The following is a 24,471-nucleotide window of genomic DNA, read 5'->3' as shown; positions in this document are numbered from 1 at the left end:
TCGGTCGTGAAGGGGTTAATACCAAAATAGAATAAAATTACATATAATTTTTTTAACAATATTTTACATTTTATTTATTTCTAATATATATATATTAAAAATACATTACAGGATGTTTAGGAAATTTGACAAAAAAAAAATTGCGGTGTCATCCAAATATCGACAGGATAGCCCTTCTTCAATTAGTTTTAATTCTTTTTGGGAACTTCAGGACTGGATCGAAAGTAAGCTTAAGGTAAGTGGACTTATCTTGTAGTTGTCTTAGAATTTCATTCTTGTATTTATCATATGATTGTATGACAACAGCGTCACCCTTGTCTGCCGGACGAATTACAATAGTAGGATCCTGTATACGGTCTCGAAGGGCTGCATGTTCTTCTTTGGATAAGTTATTCCTGTGGTAAGGTGGTTTTAGAGCAATAGGATCAGTTTTGTGGCGTATAATTTGCATAAATGATTTTATCCAAGGATTCGATGTATGTATATCCTTTTTGTCGTGAGTGGGGAAATATTTTGTGTTCTCAGAAATCTGTCCCGATGGGGCGGAGCTAAGCTACTGAAGAAGAAGGTCGCATGGCCGCAGAGCTCCCGACATTTGCCGCCCTAAACGACCACTACCCGCGCTCACACAAGAGCCAGCCTCAACCCAGGGTAATCCCTACACACCCAAGGGCACAATGGGTCAAAAAAATAAAAAAAAAGAGCGGATAAGCCCCGGCTGGGCATGAACATAGGGGAGCTCTGGCGGCAGGCCCACGATGCAGCAGACGCCAAGATGGCGTCCCTACACGGAGGCTGCACGGATTTCTCGGATGAGAACTCCGACGACGCTGACGATGTCTTGATACCGGCTCCGGCGCTACCACCGCCGATGCGGGCGCAGACCCAGCCGGTAGAAACAAATCCTACTCTGGTGACCATAGACGCCTTGAGTACGCTCATGGCGGAACACCACGGTAAGATAGCCGCGGTTGTGTCCCTGATCCGGGGAGATCTCAAAACTATAGCAACGCGGCTGGGAGCAGTGGAGAAGACATCCACCAAACACACCCGCCAGATCACAGAGCTCCAGACAGCCGTGCATAACCTGCAACAACAAAACCTGCACCATGAACACCAACTATCCACGCTGGAAGACAGACGTCGCCAAACTCACCTGAAAATCAGAGGTGTGGCAGACACAGTACCAGAAGCGGAGCTCCCACACCTCCTCAGGAGACTGTTCACTGCACTGTTGAACCCGAAGACAGCCAGAACCATTCTGATAGATGGGACCTTTCGGGTACCGCGGCCAGTCAATGCACCGCCTAACACCACCAGAGATGTGGTAATCCGCTTTCAAACACTCAAAGACAAAGCTGCGGTGCTGGAAGCCACCAGGGGCCACACCGCCTACTCTTTCGAAGACATGACCCTGTCCTTCTACACGGATCTTTCCAGTGGGACGCTAGCATGGAGAAGGTCCCTACGTCAATTTACCACCGTACTGCGGCAACACCAAATTAAATACCGGTGGGGACCAGGCCGCACTTTACAAGTCACCGCCGGGCAAACTTCACACGTTATTCGTGACCTACACGAGGCCGCGGAGGCCCTGGACAAACTCAACCTCCCGGTGAACGCACTTACAGCAACGGGGACAACGTCCGGACACGGGCATTCCTTTAGCAGAGATGCAGCCGGAGCCCCAGAGTTCGTGACACTTTGCCCTCTAGCGGCACCCTACGCGACAGTTACTACCCCTCGGTCCCTGGATACAGCCCGAGAGTGGTGACTTCATTCATTCAATATTGCAGACGGAACCCGATTATTAGCCTGACTCTCCCCACATATTTTTTTTTCTATCCTGCCAAACAAGTAAAGGGATGTCTGTTGACAAACTGGGGGGGTGCCCCGGAGTCCAATGATCCCATACCATTAAACACTAACCAGAATTTACCCTAGCTTTGATATCCCCCTGCAAGGTCCCACTACCTACTACCACCCAGGACTCACAGTGCCTGGATCACACCTGTCGGAACAACCTAGCTAAGTATTACTCACAGTACAGGCATTAACCCTCAAACATTGCCTGTATGAAACTTAGGCTAGGAGTTATCACCCCGATCGGGGAAAATGTTCATCTTATGTTATTTGTTTGAATAACTATAATTTTTTCAAACGTATGATGTTCTGAACTAACAGTCTATTGTATGAACTTCTCATGTTACTCTTGCATGCTAACTACATAAACAAAACAAAGTGCAAAAACACTTAAATGTAATATTGTGCACTGGAACTCGTCACCCCATTGCAAAATGTGCCACATACCCGACAAGACAGAATTGTGCTTGTGGTGTCCTTATCTTTTGTTTGTCCTGCCTAGCCTGACTTCTCTTATTTTAAAAGTGTGCTGATAATGATTGACATATTACTTTTAATACTGTTTTTAGCCTTTTATCGTTGTTACTGTGTGTATTACTTTTCTGAAGCAATGAAAGCATTTGTTTAGGGAGACCGCTAAACGCATGACGGGAATGCTGGCTCCACTTCTCTTTTATTTTAATTTTACTATATGATGCACACAACACAACCAGAATTTATGAGCGACCTCTAGCTGCACCATACTGCATGTTTGCTGTAGCAGACATAATATTGTTAGGCCAGGACTCAAGCACTAAACTGCCCCTGTTTAGCTTGTTTATATACGTGTAAACGCTAGACACACAAGGTCAGTCTACTTATTATCCGTATCACATGCTATATTTTACTGAAGCAACGAGAATCTTGGCTAAAGAGGCCCGCTCAACACGAGAAGCCGGGTTCCATTTATCTTAATTTTAGTATCTAATACCTAAACATCACACAGATTGTATGATCATCGACCTTCAGCTGTACCATATATTTCTCATGTTGCTAACGTTATTCTGTTAAGCCTTTACTCACAAAATGTATAATGCGCAATTGTCTATGCCACAGTTGACCTTGTTTATACCCACATGTACGCTGTTGTGGCGTTTATCGATATATTTGTACTCACCTGCGCAACAAAAATAAAGAAGAAAAAAAAAAAAAGAAAAAAAAAAGAAATCTGTACCTTTCTCGCTTCATGGCTATTTAGAGTTTTGTAGTTTATAGAACTATATCTGTTTGGAATTTGTATGGTTTGGCAACCGGTATGAAAGAAAGTCCTTTTTGTAGAATAGAAAGGTGGTTATGATTAAGGATTTTATTGGAAAGGTTAAACACTGAAGTTATCTGTTGTCTGGGAGGTTTTGCGGTAGTCACAGTATTTCTTGTAACCCTTCTGTCCTCACCTGAGCTGTCTATTCTGTCTTGTGAAGTGGTGATAGCCGTATTGGGTGGATACGACTTTAACTGTATATCATGTTGTTACAGACCGAGTAGTGGGAGTTGCAATTCCATCATGGCATGCTCACTTGAAACACATTGCTGTTTGTTATCTCACTTTTGACAGTACTTTTGTACACACTATCACTTTGTTGGTTGTTCCCCTCACTTTTGCTTCCCCCTCGGTCTAACTACACTCTTTCTGGCTTCCTCCTAGCTCAGTACCCGTAATGTTTATGGCTGTACACTTTGGTTGCCAAGCTACCATAGACTGCCTTGTCGGCAGGTTGCCTAGCAACCATGCCACTCACCTTCACACCACGTACATGTGGTTTCTCACTTCCGGGTTCTTCAGTCTGAGTGTGTCTGATCACTCTATTGGTAAGGTAATTATTACTTTTCTTATATATTGTCACTATTTTGAAGTGCCAGGAGGGTCAAAACATTGATTTTTGTTTCATCTACACAGCCCATGTATTTTTGAATTATACAATAAATAGCCTTTGTCACTGTATTCACACCTAGTGGCTCCCTCAAACTTTTTTTGAATATATATATATATATATATATATATATATATATATATATATATATATATATATATATATATATATATATATATATATATATATATATATATATGTATATATCAGTTCAGGCAGTCCCCCTGCTGGCAGCACTATGAACACCTATTGCGGCCACGTGACCGCTCTTTTAGAGTGTTTAACATGGCCCCTGGGGGTCCTTTTTTGCAGAGGGGGGGGGAACTGTCTGGGCTGTCAAACAGTCCTCCCAGTGAAGACCGATTGCTGGCAGGGGAACGGCTGTGATTGGGTAATTACATGGGAGAGGGAGTGAAATTATATATTTTTATAAATGTATTTTACTGAGTGCCAGGCTCCACGTGGAGCAACCCGGGAGCCCGGCAGTCAGAGGGGTATTGCACTATGCCTCGACATTGAGGCATCGCTGCAATACCGCTAGAGCAGCTGGAAGTGATCAGCATCGCTTCCAGTGCTCTAATTAGCTGCCGACGTATCAGGTACATCCGCAGTCCTCAAGGACCTTTGTCAGATGTACCTGATACGTCCGCGGTCAGTAAGGGGTTAAGTTAATGTGGGTATGTGTGTACTTCTAGAGAAGACCAGGGCCAGGTTTAATTTCTACGGTTATTTTTTTACGTTTTCATTGACTGCTTTAAAATGGTATGCTCGTTCTGACATTAGTGGGATAACCCTGCCCCCCTCACACCCTCCTTCTTCCTACCATCTTTTGTCCCACCAGAGCTCACAGCTCAATTTCCTTGCAACTTCTGGGAGGTATTTTCCCATGGTGATATTCAGAGGAGACTGACATGGACTTTCACATGAAGGAGTATTGACAGGCATGGCTCTGCCATTCTAAATACACACTACACTCAGCAGCTTCAAGTTGCGCCATTGGCTCTAGCTTTAAGCCATTTGCTAATTGCGTAGGCTTTTCTCCAGAACCAACTCTTATAATTTTACGCCCGAGATAAGGACTACTAATTACTTGATTTTGCTATTACATGACGAAAAGTCATGAACTTGGCGGCAAACCTGCAGCAGCACCCTGGGAAGCATGGCAAACGGCGTGAAAGCGTAGAGCAGAGGTCCGTACCAGTCTTGTAGAAAAGCATCCACCGCCTCTGCAGCTGGATCTGGCCACCAGCTGAAGAAACTGGGCAGTTGGGCATTGAGCTGATTGAAGGAGCCTCTTCCCGGACCATGGGAATAGGAGTAGCTGTGGCCGGCCAGATGGCCCCTCGTTCTCCCGCCCCTGAAACACCCTCCTCATGGAGGACTGGGCTTTATCTAGGGCCATAAATGACCCAACAAAAACGGTCAAGGTCCTTAATAAAGTAGTCACCAAAGAGGAGGCCTTGGGCATCTTAGCCAGCCTCAGTGAGGGCAAGGTTAGCCAGTTTCGGTTCTATCTTATAAAGGATGGCCTTTCTTCGTTCCATAGAGTGAAGCATTGACGCTGCCAGCAATACATATGGCCCATTGGACCCAACCGCTGAGTTCCTCCGGGTCGACCTGCCTGTTATCGGTCCTGGCATCCTCTGCCAGATCACAAAGCTTGGCCAGGGGTCCAAAAATATCTAGATGCTTGTCCTGGCATGACCTGAGTGCCGAATCCAAGTCCTTAAGTGGTTCCAACCCAACTTCAATAAAAAATGGCACTCAGTTCTGAACTCATTAGGTGTTGCCTTGCTAAGGGGATGCCACACCCAGGTCTCTAGGTAGCAGGCCAAATGGTCCACAGGGAGCCATTCAGCCGACCGCCAATGATGTCATCCGGGTCGCGGGAGAATCACCCCCAGGGTCGCCTCTCATCATCCTTGCAGCGGCAGAGGTAAAGACCCAAGTCCCCATTATCATTCTCCAAGTCACTATAAGACTCAAACCCAGCCTCCTCACTAGACCTGATTTGAGTCGCTCTCATTCTGTGCTCTCGCACATTTCCACCTATTTTCACACATTTCCACCTGTGCCTGGCACAGAAAGGCTTGTTTGCATAAATTGGACACGCTTTCAAGGGCCCCCTGAGATACGCCAAATGTTTTTGTGTCGAAACACGCATCAGGACTTTTAGTGTTTTAGGTGGAAATGAGGGATGATGTAATGTGCATTTACCAAGAGTCATTAATTGACCTATTGCACACAATGACTGTTTGTTTTTCTTTTAAATTTGCTACTCTTTTTGACTATGGTGTACTATGGTTTAATTATTATTCAGCATACCGCTTTTGTATAGTGGGTGTGAGGTATTAGTGGGGAGCCCTTGAATGTTCTACTATTCTATTTTAATTAACTTTTGGTTATATTTATTTTCTATTTTCATTACTGGCAATTATAAAGCGCCAACATATTCTGCAGCACAGTACAATTGGGAAAGACAACACAATAGGAACAGACCGGAACAGGTAGAGGGCCCTGCCCGTGAGCTTCCAATCTAAAGGTTAATCTGGGGAGATGAGACAAGAGGTAGCAAAGGGACTTGTATGTGATGGCAGAGAGAGTTAGTAGAATAACTGCAGCAGCTGATAGCATGTGATGGGAATGAGGAGGTAATTGGCTGTGGTTCCAAACAGCTGGAAGAGCATGCTATATAGTTAGAGTAAAATTTAAAAGAGAGAGCTTCTGGATCTATAAACTGAAAACACTATCACCCCTTGGTCTCAATGAGGGTTTCTCATATACGTCCTTTATATAGGATTGACTTGACCTAATCCATATAGAAGTTGGACTAAGAACCATTCAATAATTTGTTAATTTGTAAATATGTATATATGCCTGGTACACCGAATATTGTTATTTAGTGCCTGTAGTTATATGTTTCATGATTTGTATATATTTGTCTATATGATTCATGATTTGTATATATTTGTCTATATGATTGATGATTTATAATTATATCTATAATTATTTTCTGTATTTTCCTTTTTCAAAATAGGACTGTGATACATGTAGGAGGTTGTTTAGCTGGCTTATCAATATCTGGGCATTGACCCTTATATCATTTAAGACACCTGGTGGCTGTACATATAACATCCATCTTTCACTATATTGGATATGTCACATATGGCTAGTTGTTATATAGAGTTCACTTTAGAACCCCCTCTGAGAATGTATCTGTATCCTACTCATCAGCGCCCCTTTTTCTAGGTATCACCCTGAGGTGTAAAGTCTTCAGGGCCCCAGTATCTGTATGCCACAGGGATCCTGTTTAGGCATTCCAGAGTTGATGCCTGAATGTGATAGGAGTTTCTACGTTTTAGGAGCTCGCTAGACACTAGTTGGATAACTCCACCCTTAGAGGTGGGACATTGCAATAGAATCCATTGAGGACAATTTATCCCTCCTCTAAGGGAAATCTGCATATAGCCCATTTCGTATTAGCAACCAATCAGGTTCTGTGTGGTTGCGACCATGTGGGCTACTGGACACGGGTCCGTCATCATTGGATCACGTGACTCCACATTGCAGCATCACCTGGAGCCGAATCGATCCATGGATACGATTGGTGAAGGGGAGGTAGTCCCTTTTTGGCGCTACACATATTTAAGTGAGGTCTGATTACCATTAAGTTGGCCCCTGACGAAGGCGCAACATACCAAGCAACTGAAACGCGCGTCGGGCGTTCTTGTTTCTGGTTTCAAATTATGGCTTTCGGACACTTTGTTCCATGAACTGTGCAGCCTGATTATGATTTGATAACCCTATACTTTCTATTTCTTTCACCACTATATCTGTCTAGTTAGTTTTACAGGGAGAGAGGCTTGATAATCTACATTATCAGTTCATTTTGAACTGATCTTTCCTCCAATTCCCCCCCCCCCCCCTCCCTTTTTATCTGTTGTATGTCCGGTATTTACTATTGGGATCTATGGCATTTTTCTGTACCTAGGGAACCCACTTCACATATATTACAAACTTTGAGGGATATAGAGTGGGTGTCTTTAGTTCGTATATTTGTATTTGGAGTTCCTACTCCCTATGATCCCTATTAGTGTTTTGGACATAGCCTGTGTTGATATATTAGGGGTCACTGCTGGGACTGATACTCACTGCTTAGCCTAACCTTAATAAAGCTTTATTTTAAGAGTATCCCTCCCTTTAATGATTTAGCAGTTATTTTCCCTCTTCTATCCTCAATCTGGAGAGTGAGTGGTATTAGTCTTTTGTATATACTTTATCTTTTTGTATATATTTTTTTTGGTCCCCATGACCTTACACTTTATTGGGGTGTAGGTAGCACACACATATATATACACTTTCCTGTTTATTCCTACATTGCTACATTTATATCCAGGGGATGCAGAGGGTCTCATGCTTTGCTCTAAGTTAAAACCTTTACAGCATCTTTTTCTTTCTTGTATTTTATCTATTTAGGGTTAAGCCCCAGGAGACCACTGGAGTCTCCAGGGTGGTACACAGGACTGTGAGTACAGACAGGCACTTTTCCTTTGGGATTCAGTGCTTTAGTTTGTTTCTCGCTATCCTGTTTTGCTCTCTTTCTGTAAAATTTAAAAGCCCTTGATTATTTGGGGGTTATATGTTTAGTGAACATTCCCCTTTGTCCTTTAAGGAAAGATACTTTGTCCGCACGCTGCTCCATTTTTATCAAACACAGAATACTATTACTAGTGATAGATCTAATATGATTTCCAATTTCAGTAGAACCTTTACCCCATTTTACCACCAGATCCTAACTTCTCTCACCTATAGGCTTTTTTTTTTTTAACATATAACCCTTAATCCAAGTTTCTCATTTACTTTGATATACATTTTATTCTTCTATTGCTGAGGCCTGACTGAATATATATATATATAACGGTGGGGGGGGGGGGACCCCCAAGTAGAAAATTTCAAAAGCGAAAAATAGTGTACCTACACAGTCTGAAATAGAAATAAAAAATTCCTGACTGACTGTCAAATCTCAGAAATAACGGACTAATTGCTACCAGAGATAGTACTAGGTTAATTAAAATCGAAAAATGAAGGGACTTCTGAGGAGCCAGGTCGGGTGAAACGCGGGCGTCAGGGGTTCCTAGCGTGCTGTTTTCATGACCCAGTAACTAGCACTTGAACTTGCGACCGAGCTACTTAATTGATTTGCTTATCTTCATTATTTAACCTTTTTTTTCTTATTTTCGCCACCACCTTAGCGGCACTAGCTTAGTGGGAATAGCGGCAGGTGCCCTCGAAGACACAGGAGGATTGCTAGCTTTAGGATTTGAAGTATAGCCAGTTGACTATGCAGCTGTCATCATCTTGATAAGGTCTCCGTTTATATCCAGACCATCTGAAGGAGTAGCACTAACAGATACCCTATACTCTCGGGATTTAGTACTTAGGGATCCAAACTATTGGACCCATTAGCATTCAAAATCCCCCCTTATGAGTCTATAGACCGACTAAGTTCCATCTGAGGATGAGGATGCCTTGTTAGTTATTGTACATTTAATTGTTGTATTATTGAAAGAGGTCCCTGAGGAAGTCCTTTTGTATAAGGATGAAACATGTGGCCTTCTTATATTTGTTTTTATTGTTCCATTTGTACACCTCCTGATTTTATGAGTGAATAAATTGCCTTTGAAGTATTCATCTGGTTGGAGTCTGTTGGATCATCTTGCTGACCCTGATACCCCATCGGCTATCACTTGAGGAGGGATACCTAAAAAAAAAACAAAAAACATCCACATCGTGGGGAGGCACCCATAAAATGCTTTACCAATTTGGAATTTGTGAGTGCATATACATCATTATATTATTTTAAAGTATAAAACAATATTTGCACTGTTTTATCCTCTATTGCAGGTACACTAGCAGAATCCCTAAATTTCCTATCATCTATACAGTTTTGTTATATGGTTATCAGCTGGGAAATAACCTTGGGAAGCTGTGTACCTATAAGTTAAGTTTTTTTGATACGTTGTTTACACAGATCACTTTGTTCACGGGTGGTTGTGTGTATCTGCACTTTTTTGAATTTAAGTTCCATCTATGGCAACTTTGGTATAGCATTCCCTAAGCAGTGATTTTAGCTGTAAGAAGAGAGATTTTCTTCACTGTTGGAGTATGATGCATGCTAAATCACATGTATATATTTTATACCAATCTGGAATAATACCGACATTTATCTTTAAAGTGTCAGCTTATATTGCTGTTTTTATTATCTTCCTGCCTTCTCTGTCTGCCAAACTATCTAGATGCCTTCTCTGTCTGCTAAAGAGTGATATTTATAAAGAATTCTGCAAGTGATCAGGAGAACACTAATAGATATATATATATATATTTAGTGACTAATAGACAATTTTTACCACAGGACTTCTATAAACTATATCTAGGTTCCGACTGAAAGATAACCTCTCCTTTGAAATACAAGCTCTTTTGATTACCATTAAGCATTATCTCGTTATTATCTCCATTCAGCAGCTTATCTAATCACCGACTGTTATTTAGTTTCATTTCACGGTTAGGACTTCATACTTGCTAATTTTCTTATGCGGTCCTAATCAGTCCTGCTGAATTGGTATCGAATCTTTGGGCAGATTAGATATTATCAAGTACCATCTTGCTATTATTTCCATTCAGCAGCTTATCTTATTACTGATTGATTTCACTTTAGGACTCCACACTTGCCAATCTTCCTGTGCAGTCCTAATCAGTCCTGAATAATTGCCTACATTGCGATATGAATTCGTAACACTAGTAGGTATTTTTAAACAGGGTATAGATTTCTAATACCTTTTATATGTTCACTGTTTGCACACAAGCACATTCACCACACATTAAGTTTTGTTAAAGTTATTTCAATAAAATTTATTTATTTTTCAATTTTAATTAACTTAGTACTAGCTCTGGTAGCAATTAGTACGTTATCTCTGAGATTTGACAGACAGTCAGGAATTTTTGATTTCTATTTCAGACTGTGTAGGTACACTATTTTTCGCTTTTGAAAATATATATATATATATATATATATATATATATATATACATACACACACACACACACACACACACACACACACACACACACACACACACAATCACATCAATATATCTGGAGATTATGATATCAATTTTAAATGAAGAATTTAAAGTTACTTTTTATACTAGTGGTCTTATGCCTTTATGTCAGAGCATCTTTAGTTTGTTATTAGTAGCTGTGGTAAACTTAAAATTTTAGAAAAAAACAAACAAAACAACTTTCCAGCCCAGACTTGAGCTTGATATAATTACCTGAATTTTGCAATTCGTTTTTTATGTCACTCAACTTCAATTTCTTTTGTGAATAAACAAAATCGTCCCCTAGGGAGATAACTATTGTCTATCTGCTATCTCCAGAGTGGATTGTAAAACATACAGGTTCTCACCGAAGTATTTTCCTTGCAGATGTAATTAGGTAATGTGGCGGAACCAGCCTCGCCACTGGGCATTGGAGAAGACTGATTGCCAGCCTCCTGCCATGTGACTATTGCCCCTGGGATATATTGCCTGCTCTCCTGTACTGCTGAGGTTTGCTACCAACTAGGTGGATTTGGCTATGGAGCTTGTCTAGTACCCTCTGTTGGTAGCAACAGCAATATACACTACCTGAATAGCAAGACTGGTTCATTTGCATAATCGGGTAGATTTGCATATTGCTAATTCTGCAGGCACGCAGGATATTTTCTGTTAATTATTGTCTCCCCCACCTCTTTAAAAATATGCCATTGTGTTATAAGTCACTGTATGTTGCCGGCTATGATTTGACGGTTTGTAATTTTATTGAGTTTTCACAGCAATGTTAATGTAATGACCATATGGGCTAGTCCCAAGTAAAATAAAGTTTTAGACAGTTCTTCTTTACCCTTCAAAACTTAGCCTCATCTTGTTATTGGAGGGAACTGCTATAATCACACTGGGGATTGCTATGCTCTGCATACTCCCTTGAGTTTTAATCACTTAGCTCTTTTAAGAGCTTGTTCCTGTTAAGTTCTCCTTGGAGGAGAGGTCTTCCCCACACAGTCCTGGATGCTGGAGGTTCATACAGGGTGGAAGGAAGAGGTCTTTCCCACAAGGTCCTGGAGGACAGAAGCTGATCCAGGGTGAAAGGAAGACGGCGAGACTCCAGTCATTGCGGAGTCTGCAATGGTTGTGGTGTCCGGTGCTTGTGGTCCTCGGTAGAAGAGTCCATCAATGGAGGGTACTCGGTCGGAGTACATGGAGTTCCGTTACAGTGGTGGCAGCGGTGGGATGACTTCCCTAGTGTGAGGAGCAGCATCCTGGGAACACCAAGCAAGCTTGGGAGTATTGGTACAGTCACGTATGGTTTGACCCTTTACTGAAGGGGCGGTTGGCTCTCTATGGACCCAACCCAACAGAGCAACGTATACAGAAACTGAGGAGAGTTGTGGCTGAGGAGATGCAGAAAGAAGCAGAATGGCGTGCAGAGATGGCAAAATATTCTGTCCCTGCGCCCCAACAACAGCGTATCCTTCAGGGAGAGGAGACAACCGGTCTTTCCCCAGCAGCAGTGTGTTCTGCAGGGAGAGGAGGCAGCCGGCCTCTCTCCCCAGTGGCAGTGTCCCCTACAGGGAGTGGAGGTAACCGGCCTCACTCCCCAGCAGCAGAGTGAGCCCCAGGGAGAAGAGACCACAGTCTCTCCCCAGCAGCAGTGTGTCCTGCAGGGAGAGGAGGCAGCTGGCCTCTCTCCCCAGCGGCAGTGTTCCCTACAGGGAGTGAAGGTAACCGGATTTACTCCCCAGCGGCAGTGTGAGTTCCAGGGAGCCGAAGGTGCCATCCTTCCTCCCCAGCGGCAGTGTGAGTTCCAGGGAACCGAAGGTGCCGTCCTTCCTCCCCAGCGGCAGTGTGAGTTCCAGGGAGCCGAAGGTGCCGTCCTTCCTCCCCAGCGGCAGTGTGAGTTCCAGAGAGCCGAAGGTGCTTTCCTTCCTCCCCAGCGGCAGTGTGAGTTCCAGGGGGCCGAAGGTGTCATCCTCCCCCCCCAGCAGCATGTCCTACAGGGAGCAGAGACAGTTGGTCTCCCTCTCCAGCGGCAGCCTGTGTTTCAGGGAGAGGAGCACAGCACCCTCTCTCCCCAGTGGCAGAGTGTATTACAGGAAGGAGAGACAGTTGGTCCCCCTCTCCAACATTGGAGAGAGTATCAGGGAGAGGAGCCGGTTACCACCTCTCCCCAGCAGCAGCCTATTTCCCAAAGGGGAGACCTTATTCTCCCAGATGGGGCAGATGGGACCGCAGTCTCTGCACCCGGTCTATAGGGGTGCGGGGTAGTCGGTCCAGATCCCCAGCAGCAGGACTGTTTATCAAAAGGGGAGACAGTCTGTCTCCGCCTCCAGCAGCAGCACCGGGTCCAGGGAGAGGAGCCTACTACCCACTCTTCACAGCTAGGCTCCAACCAGACTACTCCAGCTGAAGCGCTGGCATCAGGGCATAGTACCACTGGTCTCTGTCCACTCAGCAACCCACAGATCCAGAGTACCCGTGCCACACAAAGCCGTGATGGAGCCCCTGCACAAAGACTGGCTGCACGTTTCCCCAGGTGCAGTAACTTTTCATTGTGGGTGGGTTGCTGGACTAACCAAGGCACTGACCGACAGGAGGCCAGATACCTTGTTAGTCTTTTTGGGAAAGGGGAGAAATGTGGCAGAACCAGCCTCGCCACTGGGCATTGGAGAAGACTGATTGCCAGCCTCCTTGGAGGAGAGGTCTTCCCCACACAGTCCTGGACGTTCATACAGGGAAGAAGGAAAAGGCCTTTCCCACACAGTTCTGGAGGACAGAAGCTGATCCAGGGTGGAAGGAAGACTGCGAGACTCCAGTCAAGCTATGGCGGTTGCGGAGTCTGCAGCGGTTGTGGTGTCCGGTGCTCGTGGTCCTCGGCGCAAGCTAGGAAGCGTCCATCAACGGAGGGTACTCGGTTGGAGTACGGGGAGTTCCGTTACAGGTAACAATTCAAGATACATATATGCATATACAAATATGGATTTAAAAATGCGGTTAACCCCTTAAGGACACATGACATGTGTGACATGTCATGATTCCCTTTTTTTCCAGAAGTTTGGTCCTTAAGGGGTTAAACTGAATGAGATATTTCTGAGTTCATTGGCACCAATTGCTCTTCTACAATATAAACCTGGGTTATGGTTTGTTATGAGGATTATAATTACAATGTTTGGACATTGCTGCCAATATTAAAGGATTATACAGATTGTTCTGAGCGATTGAAAATAACTAGTTAAAAGGGATACTAATGGCACCCAGGCCACTTCAGCTTATTAAACTGGTCTGGGCGCACTGTTCCAGTCCCCTTTACCCTGCGATTGTAATTAAGTGTTCTTGCATAGCAAGACCACTTAATGTTATCTCACATATATATTCTTATTATAGCCAAATTTACCACCCTAACTCCTCCCACAGTTTTTACCGAAACGTGCGGATTGTTCCGATTGGATTGCTATTACTTTGTGGAACGTTTCGCCGAATGGTTCTCGGAATATAGTCGTTCTTGTGGCGAAATTTGTCCCGTAGGAATGAATGGCAAAGCTAGAGTGGGAACTGGCAAAAGCTGAAAAATCAGGACATGATTTCTAAACTGCCACTACTCCCTCATTTTCAGGCCCACCTACACAAATCTTATATCAAATTGTTCAGCTATCCCTGCTGCCACTACAAATGTCCACGGCTAAGCCATAGTCCTGATAGTTTTCACACTATGACCATTTGTTTGCAACTCACCCTGTCTATTGACATTCATTGAAACTGCACTCTAGCCAGCTCAAACTTGAAGGGCAATTTCTAAACTGCAACTGTGCCTTCATTTTTAATACTTCAGAGACATGCATCAGAATGTAGGTCTGGGTCTTGTGATTCTCACAATATAAAGCTCTTCGCTGTAGGACTTATAGTTTTTAAAATACGACCATTTGAAAATGGCAACCGCCAAAATACTCTGACCTGATGTCATAGACAGGGCCTTTTGTACACCTGCTAATGTTTTTATAAATTTATGTTTTAATGTAACTGAAGAACTTTGGGCAACAACGTTGCAATTAAATGTGCTATATAAATAACTAATAACCGTTACTCCGCCCACTCCAGTTGTAGACTACTGGTGGAGGCAAGAACACTTCACACAATTTCCCTAGAAATTGTAGCTTTTCTAGTTATAGCAGTTATTGATAAACTGCAGTAATTACTATGCAGGGTTAACTCCACCTCTAGTGGCTGTCTTTTAGACAGCAACTAGAGGAACATCTGGTGGTTAGGTGACTTTTGGTCACCTAACTGATGCTGGACATCCTCACGCTCTGTATGAGGACATCCAACGTCATCTAAAACCTCAGAGGAATGCATTGAACAATGCTTTCCTACAGGGTAATCTTACTGTGAGCGTGGTGCTCAGCGCCCCTTCTGGCTGGTATCAGTAAATGAGGAGCGGAGGCAGAGTGTCACCCAGCACGTAGGGACATCTGCGCAGTAGTCAGGTGACAGAAGGGGTTTTAACTCTTCCAGCACCATGGAGGTGGGGAGGCCGGAAGGGAGTAGGGAATTGTACCTATAGTTTCAGGTCTATATATATATATATATATATATATATATATATATATATATATATATATATATATATATATATATATATAGACCTGAAACTATAGGTATTTTTTTTTTTTTTTTTTAAGTAGTACGTTAATGTTAAATATTAATAAAAATACATTTGTTTGCAACACGAGTGCATTTTCTCTCTAGATTCAAGGCCCATTTAAAAAAGAAAAAAAAAAGTTACAAACAAAACAGCTGAAATTTACCCATTATCCAGCACTGACACCATTTACTCACAGCAGTTGATCTACCTTCTGTGATATGAGTGTTACTAAACAATCCGTTACATCTTGGGTAGATTTAAGACCTTCATTCACTTACCTTATCTTCCACATATGTTAAAATCAAATCTACCACCTTTGAGGACATGGGGATCATATGTTTGTTATATACTTCTGAAAATTCCTTGTTTTTGAACAATTCAGCAGCCATCTAAAAAAGTTAAAGACAAATCATTATATATATATCTATCAACACAGCAGCTAGAGAGAAGGGGTCCTTTATATAATTCCCTCCCACAACTCCAAGCTTCTCCCTTTACAATTGTGTCTGGGGATAATAGTCATAACCTAGAAATAGTATGCAAGTCGTTTGTGGTGTGCTGAAAACGACTTGCCTGAAATAATAGAGGGCAGAAAAATTTCAATGCAAATACTGGTTTATTACAAACACAAAATACATTACATAACGTATACATCTTGAAAAGCCTGCTTAAGTTATTTTCCTGGGTAATGTACCAGAAATATGCTGCAGATTTCAAGCAACCTTGTTTTTTTGATCATATGGACTTCAATCCTCCTGAACGGAGCCAACGTTGCTCCTGTCCTAAATGAGTGACCTTAATCAAATACTTTATTCAGGCCAATCTAAAAGTAGAAACCTTACATAGAACATAAATTTAGCAGTAGTGAGAAGGGAACCATGTAGAGTCAATAAAGGGTGAGAGAGTGATGACTAATCTAGTATAGTTTTCCAATACCCTGACAGGGCACCACTTATTTGACATAGGGAATAAAACTTATTTTGGCCAATTTACCAGTTTGGCTGGTTTTGGTATGAGACTGGGAGAGTAAACATGTGCAATTCGATTTGTTCCGAATGCAAATTAGGACGAATTTCAGAAATTCGGACGCTTCCGAATGTCGGAAGTGCAGAATTTCGGAAGTGCAGAATTTCGGAAGTGCAGAATTTCGGAAGTGCTTCAGATTTCTGAAAAGTGGCAAAACAGGAGAGGATTGGGGTTGGGGTTAGTGGTAGGGTAACCCTAATCCTACCCCTACCATAACCCTTACCCTGCTCCTAACTCAACCCGACCCCTAACCCTACCCTTACCCTGCTCCTAACTCAACCCGACCCCTAACCCTACCCATACCCTGCTCCTAACTCAACCCGACCCCTAACCCTACCCATACCCTGCTCCTAACTCAACCCGACCCCTAACCCTACCCATACCCTGCTCCTAACTCAACCCGACCCCTAACCCTACCCATACCCTGCTCCTAACTCAACCCGACCCCTAACCCTACCCATACCCTGCTCCTAACTCAACCCGACCCCTAACCCTACCCATACCCTGCTCCTAACTCAACCTGACCCCTAACCCTACACCTAACTCAACCCGACCTCTTTACTTACCCTTACCCTGCTCCTAACACTGCTCCAAGCCCTAACCTAACCTAAACCCTACACCTAACATGAAGTTCCGAACCAAATATTTTTCCCATGCACATCCCTAAAGGAGAGTAGTAGTCTAGATGCTTCTTTAGGTCTTTAAACACTGATGTAATTTAACTCTCTAATAAAACCATTGAAGGCTAGGTAGATACCATCTTAAAGGGATGCAATAGGGACTCAGGCCACCCAGTCCCCATTAAGCCTGTAACTGCAATTATTGCAGTAAGATAACTCTGCAAGGTAATTATTGCAGTTTAATTCCACCTTTAGTGGATGTCTACCTGATAGCCACTAGAGGCAGTTCAAGTGTCAAGTGTGCCAGTTTCCTACTGTGTGGCATGATGCTATTTAGTCCATGATTAGATCTTGAAAACAGTTTGTTGCTTTCCAGGAGGCAGTTGGATGTGCCTTTAAGAAATCCTGTAAATTAAGCTTCTACATTTTGGACTCCTGAGCCATACACTAGAAAAGCAAACTGGCAGGTTGTGGCTAACCAGGTCAACCTTTTAATAAACCTCATAATGGCCAAGGAAGGGGAATGTCCTTTATTTTTTATGAATCAGCCAGATTGTCAGAAAAACATGTAACCATTGGACCGGACCACAAATGGCCCCAGGCTTGACCTGCAACTACAATAGTTTAGACCTCAAATAATGAAAAACTACTAGACACTCAATTTCTGGAGGCCATTGGGTTCATAGCCAATTATCTCCAAAAATTGCAGCACAATCTCAGGGGTGTATTTGCCGCGAGGCAAACAAGGCATTTGCCTTGGGCGGCATTTTTCAGGGGGCGGCAAAAAAAGCCGCCCCCAAATGCCCAGGGCAAATGCCTTGTTAGCCTTGCGGCTAACAAGGCATGCTGGGCGGCCGGCGGGCTGCTGGGAAGTGCGGGTAGGTGGGCGGCCGGCGAGGGAGCACTTCCTCTGAGCGGTCTGCTCAGCTCCCTCGCGCGCCGCAGAGTGAGGCTGGGAGCCGGAATATGACGTCATATTCCGGCTCCGCCTCCCAGCATCACTCTGCGGCGCGCGAGGGAGCTGAGCAGACCGCTCAGAGGAAGTGCTCCCTCGCCGGCCGCCCACCTACCCGCACTTCCCAGCAGCCACTGGACCACCAGGGAGACAGATATCCCCCCCCCAGCTTTCCCAAAGGTAAGGAGGCTGGGGGGGTTAAATTAAAAAAAAAAAAAATGTATTAAATATGTGAGTGATTGAGTGTGTTTGTATGTCTGTGTATGTCTGTTAGTGTGTGTGTGTATGTCTGTTAGTGTGTGTGTGTGTGTGTGTGTATGTCTGTAAGTGTGTGTATGTCTGTTAGTGGGTCTGTGTGTGTCTGTTAGTTTGTGTGTGTGTATGTCTGTTAGTGTGTGTATGTCTGTTAGTGTGTGTATGTCTGTTAGTGTGTGTATGTCTGTTAGTGTGTGTATGTCTGTTAGTGTGTGTATGTCTGTTAGTGTGTGTATGTCTGTTAGTGTGTGTATGTCTGTTAGTGTGTGTATGTCTGTTAGTGTGTCTGTGTGTGTGTCTGTTAGTGTGTGTGTGTGTATGTCTGTATGTGTGTGTGTGTATGTCTGTATGTGTGTGTGTGTATGTCTGTATGTGTGTGGGTCTGTGTGTGTGTATGTCAGTGTGTGTGTATGTCAGTGTGTGTGTATGTCAGTGTGTGTGTCTGTAAGTGTGTGTGTCTGTAAGTGTGTGTGTCTGTAAGTGTGTGTGTCTGTAAGTGTGTGTGTCTGTTAGACTGTGTGTGTGTCTGTTAGACTGTGTGTGTGTCTGTTAGACTGTGTGTGTGTCTGTTAGACTGTGTGTGTGTCTGTTAGACTGTGTGTGTGTCTGTTAGACTGTGTGTGTGTCTGTTAGACTGTGTGTGTGTCTGTTAGACTGTGTGTGTGTCTGTTAGACTGTGTGTGTGTCTGTTAGACTGTGTGTGTGTCTGTTAGACTGTGTGTGTGTCTGTTAGACTGTGTGTGTGTCTGTTAGACTGTGTGTGTGTCTGTTAGACTGTGTGTGTGTCTGTTAGACTGTGTGTGTGTCTGTTAGACTGTGTGTGTGTCTGTTAGACTGTGTGTGTGTCTGTTAGACTGTGTGTGTGTCTGTTAGTGAGTGTGTTTCTGTTACCTAGTGTATGCGTATTTGTCAGTGAATGTGTGTGTGTGTGTATTTAGAAGGCGGGACGGGGGAAGGGTTCGGTGGGGGTGGCGCGGGTGGGGGGGGGGAGGGTTGGGTGAGGGGGGCGCCTGAGTTTTGTCCTGCCTAGGGCAGCACAAAACCAGGATACACCACTGCACAATCTGTTGTGGCTGCAGAGCTATTCTAGATTAGGAGGAAAAAAAACCGACAGATGGAAAAACATGGACTTCCCATTCCACCGAATTAGAAACCTTTGCCACATGCATTTCTGTAAGTCTCTAAGTGATTATCTGTTAAAAAAATAAAAATAAATAAATAAAACTAAGCAGTCTAAAAATGAAAGAACAATCTTCATAGCAATTTAATGCTGCTGCAAACCCTGCTACAGACAAACATTAATACACAACAGGTTGCAAATTATTTTTTTGCTCAGGAAGGCTGGTTTCCACTGCCACAGTGTCTAGGTGGATACCTACAAAATTAACTCTAGTACTGGGACCTTCTGTTTTATCTGAAAGTGGGAGACCAAGTTCAGTGAATACATTAATGGTTTTCTGAATGCTGTGTTGGCATCATAATTATATTTTCAATTGTCAGGTAATCATCCAAAAAATGGATGACTGTTTGACATGAGTTGAGTAAGAACCAGTCCAGTGTTTCAGCGAAAATGTCAAAAAGCCAAAAGGGAATCTATAATATTAAAAAAAAAAAAAAAAAAAACACCCACACAACTCGTCTCTCCACTTGATCCCATGTCGATTACATTAAATGGTTAACAGATTCACCATTAACCAGGCACCAGTTTTAGTCGAAATGAACGCAATGGGAAAAAAAGGGAAGGGAAAAAAGACACACACAAACCAGCGTCTGGGTAAGGGAAAAAAGACACACACAAACCAGCGTCTGGGTAAGGGAAAAAAGACACACAAACCAGCGTCTGGGTAAGGGAAAAAAGACACACACAAACCAGCGTCTGGGTAAGGGAAAAAAGACACACACAAACCAGCGTCTGGGTAAGGGAAAAAAGACACACACAAACCAGCGTCTGGGTAAGGGAAAAAAGACACACACAAACCAGCGTCTGGGTAAGGGAAAAAAGACACACACAAACCAGCGTCTGGGTAAGGGAAAAAAGACACACACAAACCAGCGTCTGGGTAAGGGAAAAAAGACACACACAAACCAGCGTCTGGGTAAGGGAAAAAAGACACACACAAACCAGCGTCTGGGTAAGGGAAAAAAGACACACACAAACCAGCGTCTGGGTAAGGGAAAAAAGACACACACAAACCAGCGTCTGGGTAAGGGGAAAAAAGACACACACAAACCAGCGTCTGGGTAAGGGGAAAAAAGACACACACAAACCAGCGTCTGGGTAAGGGGAAAAAAGACACACACAAACCAGCGTCTGGGTAAGGGAAAAAAGACACACACAAACCAGCGTCTGGGTAAGGGAAAAAAGACACACACAAACCAGCGTCTGGGTAAGGGAAAAAAGACACACACAAACCAGCGTCTGGGTAAGGGAAAAAAGACACACACAAACCAGCGTCTGGGTAAGGGAAAAAAGACACACACAAACCAGCGTCTGGGTAAGGGAAAAAAGACACACACAAACCAGCGTCTGGGTAAGGGAAAAAGGACACACATAAACCAGGGTCTGGGTAAGGGAAAAAAGACACAGGAGTTGTTGAGAGAAAGACAGTCAAAGGTGGGGAGGTGCAGTTAGTTGGTCTTAGCTAGGGTGGTACAAATTAGTTTTGCACTGGCCCTGTATAGAAAACATCATACCTGACCCTAAAAATGCAACAATAATGCTACAAATTACTAAGATTGTCTAGTCTTAATATGTGTGACTAAGTGAATGACAAATTAAAATGCATCCACATTTTTTATAACCGAGGGAGTCTTACCATGGGTTAAGCTACTTACGATGTTGTAGTATTAATTGTAGAGACAATAATCCGAATATGAAACGAACAGAGACTTGCCCGAATTTGTTCAAGAATGAGGAAACAACCTCCCTGCTGTGTCTGAAAAGGACTGAAACTCGCTCTAACTATAACCAACAAACAGCAACCGAACCGCAAGAGTTCTCCGAGTTTGCAGAAAAGACAGTGAAACCTGTGAAGTTAGAGTGGCATCCTGGTAACGTTGTGACGAGACATGTCGAACACAATGCCTTTACAAAATTGCTATAGGTGTTCGGTACAAAAACACAACCCTATTGCAAGAATAGGGGACTGTGTGGGTAATTAAGGGGCATAACCCCTGATAAATTTCAACAAACCAAATAGAGATCCAACTCCCAAAGATATGGAGTCAAATTACCACTATTACCACTAGTATAAACACTTATTTTAACAATTCAATTTGATTATAGGCGATTATTAATAACTGGACACCACTACTACATACACTATCATGAGGGAAAATATATATATATATATATATATATATATATATATATATATATATAAAACAAAAAAAAATGTAATAAGTTAATTAAAATAGGAGGAAATCCCTATACAGAGTACCAAGCTTCATAACATACATATGACAAGTTACTCTGTATATAAATGTATATCACAATTTAACAGAGGATATGTCTTTAAAGGAACACTATAGTCACCTAAATTACTTGAGCTAAATAAAGCAGTTTTGGTGTATAGATCATGCCCCTGCAATTTCACTGCTCAATTCACTGTCATTTAGGAGTTAAATCACTTTGTTTCTGTTTATGCAGCCCTAGCCACACCTCCCCTGGCTATGATTGACAGAGCCTGCATGAAAAACAAAACTGGTTTCACTTTAAAACAGATGTAATTTACCTTAAATATTTGTATCTCAATCTCTAAATTGAACTTTAATCACATACAGGAGGCTCTTGCAGGGTCTAGCAAGCTATTAACATAGCAGGGGATAAGAAAATCTTAATTAAACAGAACTTGCAATAAAGAAAGCCTAAATAGGGCTCTCTTTACAGGAAGTGTTTATGGAAGGCTGTGCAAGTCACATGCAGGGAGGTGTGACTAGGGTTCATAAACAAAGGAATTTAACTCCTAAATGGCAGAGGATTGAGCAGTGAGGCTCCAGTGGCATGTTCTATACACCAGAACTGCTTCATTAAGCTAAAGTTGTTCAGGTGACTATAGTGTCCCTTTAAGGGTAAGAAACTCCTTATATGGAGACACAGAGATTGAGCTCTCTGGGTTTAGAAGTTTGTAGTTATATTAGCACCCTAGGGGGGTCTCATGAGTAAGCAAAAGATTAAACAGCACCTGGGGTCCTCAGTTGTGGTATATTGACAAGAAAAATAAAGTGGTTATAGTACCAATTCAACTTTACTTCATTGGAAACCTAACAGCTCAAGCTATCTATACCATAAAATAGTTCAATTGTTTCTAATTAGCGTTTAGATTTCTATGCTATTAATGAGATCTCAATTAGAGCAAAAAGTTCATTCCTCGCCACTAGTAACAAGTCACACTTACACAATGTGATACAAATCAACAACCATAATAGAGAAAAGCAGTCAAATATATTAGATATATTGGAGGGGTTCAAGATAGCCAGCAACATGTATTTGATAGACAACATAGCTAAAGCTAATCCTCTTCAACATCCCCTATATGTAGATCACACACTGCTTCAAGGTAGTCCCCCTACATCTAGCCTCAAAAGATTATCACAATCAGCATTTCATTGATCTCAAAAGTAAAGAGTTCCTCCTAACAATATTAAAAATCATTAACAGTTCAACGCACCTTTCAAGACAATATCACAACTTTATCAAGAGCACCTCAGCTCAGGTCCAGCTTTTTATGAAGGGGCAAGAAGCTATCATTTCAACTCCGCCTTCCTGTAACTGGCCAATCCGGGAAAGGCACTGTCATAAGATTGGCTGGATTATGACTCCTCCCTCCTTGAACACTGCAGCAAATTAGATAATTTACACTGCATCCAAATAAAGGAAGGAGGACAAAGGCGTGTCTTACCAGGTTCAATCAAATCAGCAAACACATAATTTATACCTATAGTTTTAAAACCCCTCCTCTCCAACAGGAGAGAGGAGAAGCCCTTTCAGGGTTACTAAATTTTACCCCCTTCCCTTCTTTAGTAGGACATTTGAGCCAAGGTTATGAATCAATAAAGTCTTGTCTTACCAATATATATATATTGTAAGGTAAGCCCTTCAATACAGTCACACAATCAATTCTTACACCATGTGGATTTATTTATCCTATTATGCAGCACCAAAGCTATTACTTAAATGCTATCTAGTGTCACCCATGAATTGAATAGGCTAAAATAAAATGGAGAACATTATCCAATAATTTGATGTAAGTAAACCCTTAGTGATTATACTTCAAGATATTAAAGTCTTTGAAACAGGGAGGAAACAACTGGAACAAAATGCAATCTGCCATATTTCATATATTTTACAAATGGGGCTTATTCACTAAACTTCTTATTGTGATAAGGACAGAAAGCAATTAGTGATAGGTTCACCATTTGCTATAAGAAAAGAAGACATTCCATATATTCCATGGAGAATGAACTCATATAGTTCAAACCATATCTTCTAGGTAGCATACTTCCCAGTATTTATAGGAAAAATAAATCTATTGATAGAAAAATATGCCTGCTTGATTAAAAGTTCTTATTCCACAGAGTGCTCATAAATGAAGATTATGATGAATGAAGTGATTGTCATTCGTTGCCATATAGATCAAGTGAAACTGACCAGGAACATAGCTATAATTTGTCGCTCAAGATTAAATAAAGGGGGGGAAAGAAAACCCCTCATTTAGCCTTTTGGGTGCAGGGTCTTAAGTTTATAGATCCCCATGCACTCCCTTTGTCTTAAAAATCTATCGTAGGCACCCCGTCTTGGGTCCCGTTTTACCAGTTCCAGACCACAAACCCTTAGTTCCTTTTAATTTCCATTGTGGCATTCCTTCAGATGTCGGGAGATTGTCATTTCAAGCTTGTTTTTAGTGTATCTTGCATGCTCCTTTATCGCTCCTTGAAAGGATGGAAAGTTTTGCTTTCTGTCCTTATCACAATAAGAAGTTTAGTAAATTAGATCTATTTGAAAATATGAGCTGAGGTACTTGCTGCTCTTGATAAAGGTGTGATATTGTGCTGAAAGGTGCGTTGAACTGATGCTTATTTTTAATATTGTTAGGAGGAACCCTTTACT

At 42.5% G+C, this 24,471-nt stretch overlaps 1 protein-coding gene across 1 annotated transcript in view; it reads right to left on the bottom strand.

The window, feature by feature from the left end:
* Positions 1-23,080, bottom strand: part of LOC134570761 (putative methyltransferase DDB_G0268948) — a 111,758-nt gene extending 88,678 nt beyond the window's left edge. The window contains exons 1-2 of the mRNA XM_063428728.1: positions 23,033-23,080; positions 15,785-15,895 (exon numbers count right to left, since the gene is read on the bottom strand). Coding sequence (XP_063284798.1) covers positions 15,785-15,895 — 111 coding nt within the window. The 5' untranslated portion in view covers positions 23,033-23,080. The remainder of the gene's footprint in view (positions 1-15,784; positions 15,896-23,032) is intronic.
* Positions 23,081-24,471: the final 1,391 nt, after the last annotated feature.

This window comes from Pelobates fuscus, chromosome 8 (genome assembly GCF_036172605.1).
Source record: "Pelobates fuscus isolate aPelFus1 chromosome 8, aPelFus1.pri, whole genome shotgun sequence".
NCBI classification, from domain to species: domain Eukaryota; kingdom Metazoa; phylum Chordata; class Amphibia; order Anura; family Pelobatidae; genus Pelobates; species Pelobates fuscus.
This window is presented reverse-complemented; position numbering and strand designations above follow the sequence as displayed.